General features: G+C 38.5%; 1 protein-coding gene across 4 annotated transcripts in view; it reads right to left on the bottom strand.

The window, feature by feature from the left end:
* Nucleotides 1-12,794, bottom strand: part of Arhgap18 (Rho GTPase activating protein 18) — a 205,936-nt gene that overhangs the window by 41,454 nt on the left and 151,688 nt on the right. For all 4 annotated transcript variants that reach the window (XM_051175462.1, XM_051175463.1, XM_051175461.1 and 1 more), the window contains exons 6-7: nt 4,507-4,672; nt 2,103-2,194 (exon numbers count right to left, since the gene is read on the bottom strand). In XM_051175462.1, coding sequence (XP_051031419.1) covers nt 2,103-2,194; nt 4,507-4,672 — 258 coding nt within the window. The remainder of the gene's footprint in view (nt 1-2,102; nt 2,195-4,506; nt 4,673-12,794) is intronic.

The following is a 12,794-nucleotide window of genomic DNA, read 5'->3' as shown; positions in this document are numbered from 1 at the left end:
GTGGAAATGAAATCAGACCCTTTGACATAACACTGATTTGACTGATCCTCTTGACAAAAAGATATTGTTGGATTTGAAAATTTGATCAGATAATGTACGTTCCCATAAAATAAAATGAACACATTTCTTTACCCAAACCCTTGTAAGAACATGGTTTGAACGATATGCTTGGGGGGGGGGGTAGGTAAGAAAAACAGAAGACGAAATTAACTGATAAAAGATAACCTTTGTTTAGTGTCACCTGCCAGATATGTTCCCTACTCAGTAAAGATGAACCCTCTGGAGTCGGAGCAAACATTTCTGCAAATCAAGTGTTAACCCCTCCCCATTTTGGAAGGACAGACAATAGGGGCGGGAACTGCTGATCAAATGATGCTCCTCCTGCTCACAACACAAGGCAGAAGCAAACTGGTGAGAACTGCCTACCCTTCAACTCTGCAAGGGCCCTTTATTTTTATTATGAACAAAACTGAAATATGAATTCAAAATAGTAGGCTGCAGGAGCCTCTGATGTGCTCAAGGGAACAAAATTGTAAAATAACTTGTTAAATACGTCAAATCAAAATTTTGGGAAAATTGAAAAAAGATGTTTTCTTCTTGAGATACCACAATCAGTCAGTATTCCACCTACTGAACCTTGTATGAAGTCAAACTGAGACTTCCCCATGTGATGATCAACTGTGTGTGCCAACCTGGTTAGTGCTGAGTGCCCAGCAGTTCAGTCAAACACTAGTCTAGATGCTGTAGTGACGGCATCATTTTAGAAGGGACCAAGTATTGAATTGCAGAATTTAAGCCATGCAGGTCACCATCTGCAATATGGTGAGCCCCAGCCCATCAGGTGAAGATGCAAAGCAAAGTCTGAGGGTTACAAAGAAACTGTTCTTCCTCAAGACTGCACCATCAACTCTTGCCCAAGTTGCTCTCCTGGTGTCTTGTTCCACATATGTCAGACTTGCTGGATATCCCATTAAACTGCATGAACAAAATCATTAAAAGAACTCTTTCCGTATAGATAGGTACAGATAGAGATATATAGATAGAGACAGAGACAAAGATATAGATAGAAATAGATTCTATTGATGCTGGAGGAGCTTGACTTAAGGAAGATACAAGGATAGAGCTTTACAATGCATCTTTGAATAGTAACTCCATCCTTTCAACCTAAGAAACAAATTGGAATACGTAGTCTCTATATGCTACCTCCTTTAACTTAATCAGACTAAGTTATCAACTATGAATACAGACAGAATACTCATCCAGAGACATGTCAGATACAAGTTTGACAGGAAAGAGAAGTGAAGCACCTACATCAAGTGGCTAACAAGGGTGGAAACTGATTTGGAACAGAACAGTGAATACCAAATAGACTGAGCCTTAGGACCGGCTGAGTCGGTCAACGGAAAAACCAGCTCTACTGTCCTGAGAAATTATAGACACTGACATTGAGGCTACTGCAAAGGATCTTCCTTTGGCTAGTCCACAGCTGTTGAGCCTGTCTTCCTTTCTGTGTTTTCTTAGGTTTTATCAAAAGCAATCTGTTCTCCTGCACAATGATGGCTCAGAGGTTGAGCTGAAATTTTTCTTTTATTGCTACAGATAATCCCCTTATGAATAATTGAGTGTTGACTACACAAGCAACTTGATAGTTTAGCAATCATTTTCTAATTCAACTTTATGGTTTCTTTGCCTACTCTGGACATGGGCACTGGTAAATTAAGTTGGACAGCATCACTGCAAATAGGAGAGCATGAGAAATACATACGTGCATGAAATATTCATGAAGATTCAATTCCCTAGGAATTTATACACAGTTCTCACTCCTATGTATTATACAACTGAAATCTCAATTACACAAAAGCAGCTAATAAAAGAGAGGAAAATGATGCCAGGCAATCACAGATACAGTAATATCATAGAAAGTATCACCATGAGATAAAAATTATGAGGCCTTGAAACAAATTTGCTTCCTGAATAGAAAATCAAAGTATAAAATAAAATAGCATATCAATTGGAAAAATATATCCTCACAGTCTGAGTATAAAACGTCACTATTAGCCTAAGTATGTTCTTGCTGCACTGGACAGTTCAAACCTACTTACTTTTTGAAAGATCAAGGGTATTCGAGTTCCTGGCACTTTCCTTTGATCTTGTTCTAACAACGTGGTTAATGGAACACCAAAAAGACCAGAGTCTGAAATAAGAAAAAACAAGCTCTTCACTTCCGTCAACCTAAAAATTGTAATAAAAACTGAAAATATGAGATTCTTTACATCGTCGCTTATTGATCAGATTATTTATTGAGCACCTACTAAGGGAATGATACCACTAGCCATTAAATAGACACATGTCAACATAACCAAAGCATGGCTCTATCTTCTGGAACAATCCAGCAGAGATAAGTATGTGAACAAATGATGGCAATTAGAAAGAACAAACGGCTGCATAAAACATACATATTACTATGAGGACATGTAAACTATTTACAGTGAAGAAGTGCAATCAAATTAAAAGTTCTGATGTAAAATCAAACACCATTTATCCTTCCCTTACTGAATGGACATTGAACACTCCCTGATACAGCTAAATATAAACATTTGCTTTTTGAGAATTATAATCCTGATCTATAAATGTGTCTTTCAAAATGTAGTAGATATCTAGCATTCTTACAATAAATTCTCTCTCTCTCTTGTGTGGTGTGTGTGTGTGGTGTGTAATGATGGGTAATATGTGTACATTTTTCTAAACTCATCTCTTATGCTGTAAGTTTGAAATGAGCATAACTCCTACCTACAATATTTTTCTGTCTCTCTTCTGGGACGATGGTTACCACAGAAGTGAGGGCTCTGTCCTTTAGGAATGACACAATCAAGTAAATAACATTCATCTGTAGACAGGCCTGTGGTTTAAGGACAGACACTGAACACTGAGAAGCCATTTAAAAAAAAAAATAAATTGCCTTTTGGTCTGATCATCACAAAAGAGTTGTATTTTCAGGGACTCCAAATACCCAAGATACAAGGATCTGGGATAAAAATTATAGGTATTTTTGAAAACTACAATGTACTTCCTCTATTTTCATTTAAGCAGTCACAGCCTTAAAAGAACATTTTAATATTTCTCTCTTCACCCTATAACAAAAGCAAAAATTACAACAAGCAAACAAACATGAACAGCAACAAAACCACCTCTGTAAGCCATTTTAAAGTCTTGGGTGGGCAGTCATAGCCATTCAAACTGTATTCCTACTTTATGTTTGGAGAAAAGGTCATGATGCATTTTGACAGAAGCATTTAAACTCTTCATTCTTCAAGGGGACTTAGGGGAAACCAGAAGCACCATTGAACTCAGAAAGTCACCACTATGAGCCTTAAGCTAAAATATTCCAGAGAACTGAACACAGAATGAGGTCTTCACGGTCCACCACAACAGGGACACATAGAAAGGACAGAAATGGTACACTTCAGTCCCACAGAGAAACACTCTATAACTTAAATCAGGTATGTACTTGGCTCATGTTACCATAGCAACTCAATAAGCCTTGTTCCCAGTACCTCTTTAGGAGACACCTGTAAGGTTAAACCAGAGAACAGAAATTCCTAAATGGGAAAGCTTTGCTAGTAGAGAATCACCTGGATTTCCAGACCAAGAAAATCAGAGAAGCAAAGACTAAAGGCATCTGTTCTTTATCATGTTATCAGGATTAGTCAGCTGATGTAATAGAAAAGCAAGCTGCTTGCAAAATCAGGATGACACATGGAAAATGAGTACAACATAGTGGTACTGCATCTCACAACAGCATTCTTTTATTTACAGGGGGAAATGTTTTTGTCAAAATAGCTAAAAATGCAATGTAGGGCTAATGGGATGGCTCTTCCGGTCAAAGGGCGCGCACATCAGGCAAGCTGGAAAGCCAGAGCTTGGTCCTTGGAACCCATAGTGGAAGGGGAGAACTGACTCATGACAGTTGTCCTCTGATGTCTCTATGTATATTGTGGCACTTGCATGCTCACACTCACATGTACATTACATGCACACAATACCAAGAAGTTAAATTTAAATTTAAAAATAGAATGAAACTGAGCATAAGGACAGAATGTTAACTCCCATATTTCATCATGGAATAACAAAGGGAATCACTCAACACCAACCAACCCCTTAAAAGCCATTGTTTTGAGATCTGGTTTTGGAAGAAAGACATGTTTGCCAAAGGGCTCTTTCTCAAACGTACAGCTTTCTAAAGAAAAACAAACAAACAAACAAAAAGCAAAAAAAACAAGAGCATAACCATTCCTTGAGTAACAATTCCCTTCTGTGAGAATTAGATGATTTGGTTGTATATTCTATTTATCAGTTTATTAGAAGTTTTAAGGCAATGTTGAGAATTGCAACTCTAGCTGCCTAGATGCATTGGAGCCCCAGTTTATTTGGTTGATGCTCCACATCAACAATACCAGCCAAGAGCCAAGTCTATTTTTGCAGCTTTGGAACCAAATCTAACTTTACCTTTTGTCTTGATTTTCACAGCTTTCTGTTGTTTGAGTTCCACACCCAACACATCATACAGGGCAGTGAGTTCAATCAGGGCTAGACGGAAAACTTTCTTCATGTCTTGGGGGGCTAAGTCCCCAATCCTTGTAGTACCAGTTTTATCTTTTGGCAGTCTGAAACTCTAAAACAATAAAAATAAATAAATATAAATATAAACGTGTGTGTGTGTGTGTGTGTGTGTGTGTGTGTGTTAGAAAAGGTTATCAGTATCTAACTCCTTTTGTCCCTTTTGTAATGAAAGGCAAACACATTCTAACTACAGCAAAAAGATTATACTCAGATTGGGTGACAATGAAAATCACGGTAGAATGTCGCAGTCAGAAAGTGGAGATTTTATCATGGTGAGCCCCCAAACTGTGGAGAGTTAGATAATTCACATTCGATGTTTGACATAAAGTGAAGCTAAACCAAGTAATATAATAAATCAGAGAACAGGAAAATAGATTTCTATCTCATGGGCCTTCAAGAACCAAAGTTTGGATGTCAGGCAGGGCCCATAAGGAAGAGATCAGAGAGGAAGCAAGGTTAGATGGTCTGCTGAATATAAACAGGAGGAAGAGAAGGAGGAATTACACTCATGGGGATATCCTTAGAATGTGCCAGGTGTGCTCCACATCCAGGACGCTCTCTTAATTGTCATAAAGAACCAGCGAGATTAGTGAAGAAAGGCTATCCACCATTACAGTGGGAGATACAGGGACTTCAGAGCCAGAGGGTTTTTCGTTTCCAGCTGCTTGCTAGCTGTGGGTTTTGGGCAACTGCTGAACCTCTCTATCAAATTTGATGAGAAAGAGGAACAGGGAAGGGAAAAAGAGAAGGTCCCCTCATTCAAGAGGGTCATTGTGAGGCTTAAACAGTCAACACAAAGAAACTACTTTTGTGTCTGCTACTATTGCTATTTCACTGTTGAACACACGCGGGCCAATGACCCCAGCCAGGGTTAGGAATCAATGAGTGGTCTTTTTGCTTTTGTGTGCCTTCCTCAAATTTCATCTTCTAATGACTTAACCTTCTTTATCACTAAACACATTAAGTATAAGAAAACAAGGCACAAAATAAAAGAACAAATTTCTCTAGCATATTTAATAAAAATTACAGTCCCACTGTGTTTACTGAATAAAACAATACTCATTCTCTAGTAGTTTAATTAAAAATCATGTCATCCAGACTATTTCTTTGGGGTTTGCCCTAATTCCTTCCCTCTCAAGCATCCATTCTCAGAGTATGGTTCATTGTGGGAACCAATTAGTCCAAGAGGTCAAGCTTATGAGCTCATGGTTAGTTTTAATAATAATACTAACACATGGTTCTTCCTTTTTTACTCTAATTCTCTCATGAGTGTGTAATAATGGACTTTTCCAGAAGTAAATGATATGGATATTCCAGCAAACAAAATGCAGAAAAGAATTTTTTCCATTTCAAAAAGCTATGTATGTTAATAATAGTTAACTTTAATATAGTATTTTGATTTTTCAACTTGAGATTTTTGGTGGTAAAACTCAAGTGCAGGTTTCTTTTTTCTTTCTTTTTTCATACTAACAATTAAAATTAGTATCTGTGTATGCTTGGTAAGGAACCTCTCTTCACCCAGCAGTCTATTACTGAGATATAGTCCCATGCTGAAATTATAATTTATTATAATAAATATCAAGAGAGAATCATACATGGTGCCTCACATTTGTAATTCCAGTGCTCAGATGGCTGAGGGTGGAGGATTGCTGTAAGGTCAGAGCCATCACATGTTACATTGTGAATTTCAGGGTGGCCTAGCTACACAGTAAGACTCTGCCTCAAAAACGTACATGTATCCATAGTTCAATTAACATATACCCAAGGTTTTTTTTTTTTAGGTCTTAAATCATTTTAAGACCATAGTAAAATTGTGAGACAATAAATATTCAAAGAGAATATTTGCCAACAGAACATAGAACAATTTCTGACACCAGTGTCTTTTGGAGATTGGGTAGATTTTCATATACTCAATTCCAGAGAGCTTGAGTGCTTACCAAAATAATAACAATAATGCTAATAATAATAATAACAATAATAAAAAACTATAAATGATGTCTTTTTGAACTTGTGGTAGTACATTTTTCCCTTGAAAATATTAAAACAGCACAGAGTATCATGGAAAGTAGAGTGTAAGTATATTTTAAGTATTTATTCATCTGACCTCCATGTTGCAACACAAAGCAGAACGCAGAGCTACACTGCAGGTGACATACCCTGTCTCTATCACTTACTGGTTGTGCTAGGTTTTTAACCACTGTGACAAATTCTTGAGAAAATACAACTTAAGGGAGGATGTTTATTTTCATGCATAGCTTCAGTCCATGGCAGTGGGGATGGGGAAATCCCTGGGGCGGGGGGGGGGGGCGCGGTGCATTGCAGTCAAATTCCTATCCTAATTGTCAGAAAACAGAAGGAGAGGAGGAGGGTAGGAAGGGAGGAAGGAATGGAGGAACATGATGCATGGGTGGGGTGGGGTGGGGTGGAGGGAGAGAGAATGAAAAAGAGAGATCTGTAAAATAGAAATACCACAGATTCTATCACACAACCTCACAAGGTGAGGATCCAATGAATGATACACGTAAGCACTCAAAAGTACTAAGTACATACACACATACACACAAATCTACACATGTATACACAGATGTACACATATGCATATACACACATACACACATACCACACACATATACACACATGTACACACATACACACACACCACACACATGTATACACATGCACACATACGTGTATACACACATACACACACATGTACACACATGCATGTACCTACATACACACACCACACACATGTACACACATGTACACATATGCATGTACACACATACACACACCACACACATGTACACATACACACATCATATATTTGCACCAAATATGTGGGTAATTTGTGAAAGGGTCTCTCATGTAGCCAAAGTGGTCTTTGAATTCTCCCAGTCTGGTCTTGAACTTCTGATTCTCCTGGGCCTCTCCATCAGAGTGCTGAGATGTAGACAACTGTCTACATACATAAACTATTACTCTATTTGTGTGTGTGTGTGTGTGTGTGTGTGTGTGTGTGTGTGTGTGTGTGTGAACTTTAAAAACCATTTGAAAATATTTTTGGTTTTGTTTTTCCTGAAAGTGTGGCCAGCAAAGAAAAAAAACAAGGGTAATACTCATATTTGGTAAATGGTATCTCACTATATTCTGCAAAAAGTTCCACCAGAGTAAGAATTAGGGCATACTCTAGGTATGGGGAAATGGGCCTTTAGGAAGACTCAGGCATGACCTCATAGAACAGTCTCTGACTGTTCCCACCTGCTTTTGTTGCCTGAAAATCCAGGCAATTTTCCTGTTCTATACCTCACTCATCCTCTAGAGAGGTAGGGACAGTGTAGGTTTTGCAGGGGACAGTGAGCCCTCAACGGCAGGCTTACATCTTCACTAGCTCTCCAGCCCCAGTATGTCTCAGGCTTAGCATGCCTGAGGTACCCTGTCTACTGAAGCAAGTCAGACACACACTCCACACAGAGAGGATGACCACGTGAAGCTGTTGTCTCTGTCACAGCCCAGAAAACTAACACTCAAGACCCTCCTGTTTCCACCTGTCAAGGACTGAGGTTTTAGCTGTCTGCCCGTGTACACTGCATTCATGCTTGCACGTGTTTGTCTATGTCCTCTGATGTCCTGTCATATTTCCTGAGCTTTCATTAATTAGAGGCATTGATGGACCTCGTAAGTGCTGTTCAAACTTCTGTTCTTAAGCTGTTATCATCAGCCCTGAGCTTTACTTCTTAAAACCCACATAAAACACGTGTAATTCTTCTCACACATGACTCCGTACGTCTGCTAATGGCTTTGGTTCCAGAATGGCTGAACCAACCATATCTACCCATTTACATGTTTGAAAAAAGCAACAGTTCAAGTGTTTCATTAAAATCAGTTGCTTTGGGTCTAATAAGCCATGTAATATAATTACCTAAAAGTATTACCCAAGGTAAATGTTTAGAGAAACCTGAAATGTTATTAGTACAAACATTTCATTTACCTAGCAATGTATGTCATGAGCTTGTTTATTTATTTATTTAAACATTGTGCTTAATAAAAGAATTGGTTCTTTAGCCCAATGTTTAATTCATAGCGGCTGTTTTAAATATTTATGAAGTTTCTTGTCAGTGTGTGTGTGTGTGTGTGTGTGTGTGTGTTTTAATAAACTGAATGGTTCAGTTTCTTGGCTGATAAAAAAATAAAACTGAAATTTCAGCAAGAATAAAGCGCCTTACCTTTGGAATAATGTAATTTTTTAAAGAAATGAAATTTTTCCAAAATGCATAAGTTTCTTAGGGCTTCTATACAACATCGACTCACAGCCTACGGCGTAGGCTGTGACGCACAGTGGGTGGAGGGGTGTCTTGGGACTTTATTAGTAATGCTGAAGTTGAATCTTTCACTCAGCAACCACTCCCACTTTCGATTCAAGTTGGAAATCCAGAGCAGAAAATGCTCACAGAGTCAGGGTCTCCATGATCCACTATCTCTCTAACTTGTTTGCACATTTAAAATCTGAGGTGATAGTATCTAGCTCAGGAAGATCACTCCATGAAATGAGTAAGCAGTTACAAAGCATCATTTCCAGACTATGACATGGACACAATGTACACAAGAGAGCTCAGTTTGCAGATGGCTGCACCCTGAAAGATATTAAATGTGATCTCCAAACGTAAGAGAAGAAATATGAATACACTGTGAGACCATAAAGAACTCACAAAGACTGTTCCATGCTACAGGACATGCTCCATTCCCAGGGAAGGGAATGGGAAATGCGGTCACCAGAGAACAGCTCATTACATGAAGCCTACTGTTTATTTACAGGGGAAGTTAAGTGTAGCTACAGAATGGAACTCACAGCTCTATTTGTTTAGACACCTGCTTCAACATGTCACCGACAAATATTCATTTCATCAACCATGTTACGGACTTATGGAAATGATACTACACGCCCGCCCATAGGAGGCATTTCTGAACCATGCTCATAGACATGGACAGGTACATGCAGATGAAAACCAATTGCAGAGATGATTGACAGTCCCCCAAACTATGGTACTGATCATGGCAAAGGCACTTTCAAATATTTTATAGACTGAGTTCAAGTCAAGCAAAACTGGACTGACAAGCTAGCCACAAGATAGTCGAAGGTTTCCCAGGTAATCATGAAACAGCAGAAGGTGGTGGTGGTGGTGGGGTTATTGCATAACATGGGCACAACATGAACAAAATCAAGAAAGAAGTCAAACACAAATTAACTTGGTAGAAAAAAATAATGGCAGACCAAGTTCTGTTTCTAAAAGTTCAAACAAGGGTTACATTTTATTCTATTGTTTGAGGGGACTATCTAAAATCCAGTAACACCTCAATTTTGTTTGTGTCCCGCCTCCTGAAGCTCTGAGATTTTCATCTTCTGTGACCAGGACTATCACAAGCTCAGAGTTTTATTCTTCGTAAGGAGAATCTAAGAGTTTGGATCATTGCTTTATGCCAAATCTTGAAAACTCCTTTACTTTTCCCATTAGGCACTGGAAACAGAGCCCTAAAAATTCATGAGAAAGCCTGGAAACCACCAGATGTCTATCACTTAGGGACTGCTTCAATAAATCATGATGTGACCTCACAGTAGAAAAGTGTGCAACCAGAAAAAGAAATGGGAAGTATGTCTTTGCATTATAATCTTAAGGTCTCTTATAGTTAAAATAAAATAAAACTAAGATGGAGAAATATTGAGCAGTGGGACAATTGTAAAAAAAGAAAAAAATGGATAGATAAAACAGTATCAAAATAAAAAGGGCTCTCTGGGGATGGGGAAATGGTTAAGGGCACTTGTTCTTGTAGAGGATGCAGGTTTGGTTCCCAGCACCCACATGAGGACTCATAGCCATCCATATCTCCAGCTCCAGGGACCCAACACCCTCTTCTGACCTCTGTGGGCACCAGGCACATGCATAGTACACATACAGTCGTGTATACAAAGCATTTGTCACATAAAAATATAAATAAATACTTTAAAATTAAAAAAATGAAAAAGGATTCTCTAAAAGGAGGGCGTGGACAGGGTGGTCTGTCAAAGACAAAAGCTAAAGTTACTTTACTTTGTGTCATATTAACTATTTGGTTTTCTTAAAGAATAAAATAATATTTTTAAAAACAGCTTTTAAAAATTGAAGATAAATCAAAGCAAATTAACCCAACCAGATATGCAGTTGACAGCTTAACCACAGGGAATAACCACCCTAAAAAGGCTCAGTAACTTGACTGTATCGCGTCCCCTTCGCAATATATCCCAAGGACACAACTGGCTGCAGAAAAGCAACTTTAAAATCATTGTGAAGCCTTCACACTGAGCGTGGTCACCATTGGCATTCAGAGAATATTACACACTGATGTAGAATAAACAAACAAGTGTGTTTCTAACAGTGGAAGAGCTGTCACCAGCCCTTTCCTAAGAACTACACTTCTCAGCATGGAAGACAGAAGATGAAAGCCTACATCTTTATTGAATAGGGCTCCCAAGTGAAAACCAGACCAGGAACTGAACACTCCTAGTGTCCTGGCCAAGGGCAGAGATCTCTACTTCTACTAAATGGAACCAGAGACAATTGAAAAAGAGACACTTTTATGTCTTGAGCAGGAAATATACTAGATAAGCCCAGAGAGATTTTCCTATGGTATCACTAAACACATGTGAACCCATGGGTTAAGATGCTTTAAACACACACACACACACACACACACACACACACACACACACACACACAGAGAGAGAGAGAGAGAGAGAGAGAGAGAGAGACATGAATTGGTCACTGATAACAAATGCCAAGAAATAAAAACCTAAATTTGAAAACAGTTGCAAAAAGTAACCATCTTGATAATTGTTTGCTTAAAGGAATTGTTCACAACAATAAATGAAAAAGAAGAAACTATTAGAAACTTATCCTTTTGGATCATTAATAAATGGAATACACATGGCAACATATCTAAAGTATATAGACCAAATCAAACAACCAGGAACTTAAATCCAATAGAACTAATGTCAACTAGTTTATAAATACATAGAAGATGTGAAACTATACTATGGAGACAGAATGAGTCAGACGGTTTGATACACCTGAATGTACTTACAAGGCTCTTTCAATAAACTTTAGGACAGGGCAAATTCTGGGCATCTCTATTGTGCGGAAATTGCTTTAACTGCTGTACCATCTTCTAGCCCTGTCCTCTGCTTTTGCTTTGTTTTGTTTTTAGCAATATAAACTTTTAAGACTGATATCAAAATCAGACATGTGAAGTCAGACGTTGGTGGTGCATGCCTTTAATCCCAGCACTCAGGAGACAGAGGCAGGTGGACCTCTGTGAGTTCTAGGCCAGCCTGGTCTACAGAGCGAGTTCCAGGACAGGCTCCAAAGCTACACAGAGAAACTCTGTTTGGAAAAACAAAACAAAAACAACAACAACACAAAAAATAATTCAGACATGTGTTTCAAAGTCACACAGATAAGAAAACAAGACAGAGTTATGGAAGGGTCTGGACTGGCTTTGTTAGTGACATTGAGGCTAAAATGTAAGTAATTAGAGTTCCTTATATTATTATTTTTTATCTTTTGCTTTAAAATGTATGAAAAAAATGCAAGGCATTCACAGTAAAGAGAACACGGTGTACAGAAATACTCAGGTCCTAAATACCATTTGTTGCTAAAAGGAACCAATTTCTTTAAGAGATGGCTGCTTTCAAGTCTAAGAGAGAGAAAATTAAATGGTGAGCCGGGAACAGCCAGTACTAGAGAACGGAGAGGAAAAATGATAAGGAAGACACGATCAAACAGCATGGCAGCCAGCTGCAGGGCCCCACTGGGCAAGGTGGTCAAGGCTGTGTGGCTCTCACCATCAAAGACACATGATCATATCTATAAAATGTTTAATGAAAAAAGCCAGCAGGTCTATAGAGGCATGCAGAGTTGAAAAGAGAAACAGAGCTCCCAATTACTGAGTAATGTTGCTGTCAATTAATGTGGAAAGAACAACAGGATTAGGAAACCAACGTTTCTCAAAGCCCAGCTTAATTACTGCTCCAGAAAAGGACAAGATGAAGATCAAACTACTGCACAGTAAGTTACAAGATAGGATAGCCCCAATTCAAGGGCTAATCTAACATAAGTAGTAGGTAAGAAAGGTTATTTGCA

This window comes from Phodopus roborovskii, unplaced genomic scaffold (genome assembly GCF_943737965.1).
Source record: "Phodopus roborovskii unplaced genomic scaffold, PHOROB, whole genome shotgun sequence".
NCBI lineage: Eukaryota > Metazoa > Chordata > Mammalia > Rodentia > Cricetidae > Phodopus > Phodopus roborovskii.
This window is presented reverse-complemented; position numbering and strand designations above follow the sequence as displayed.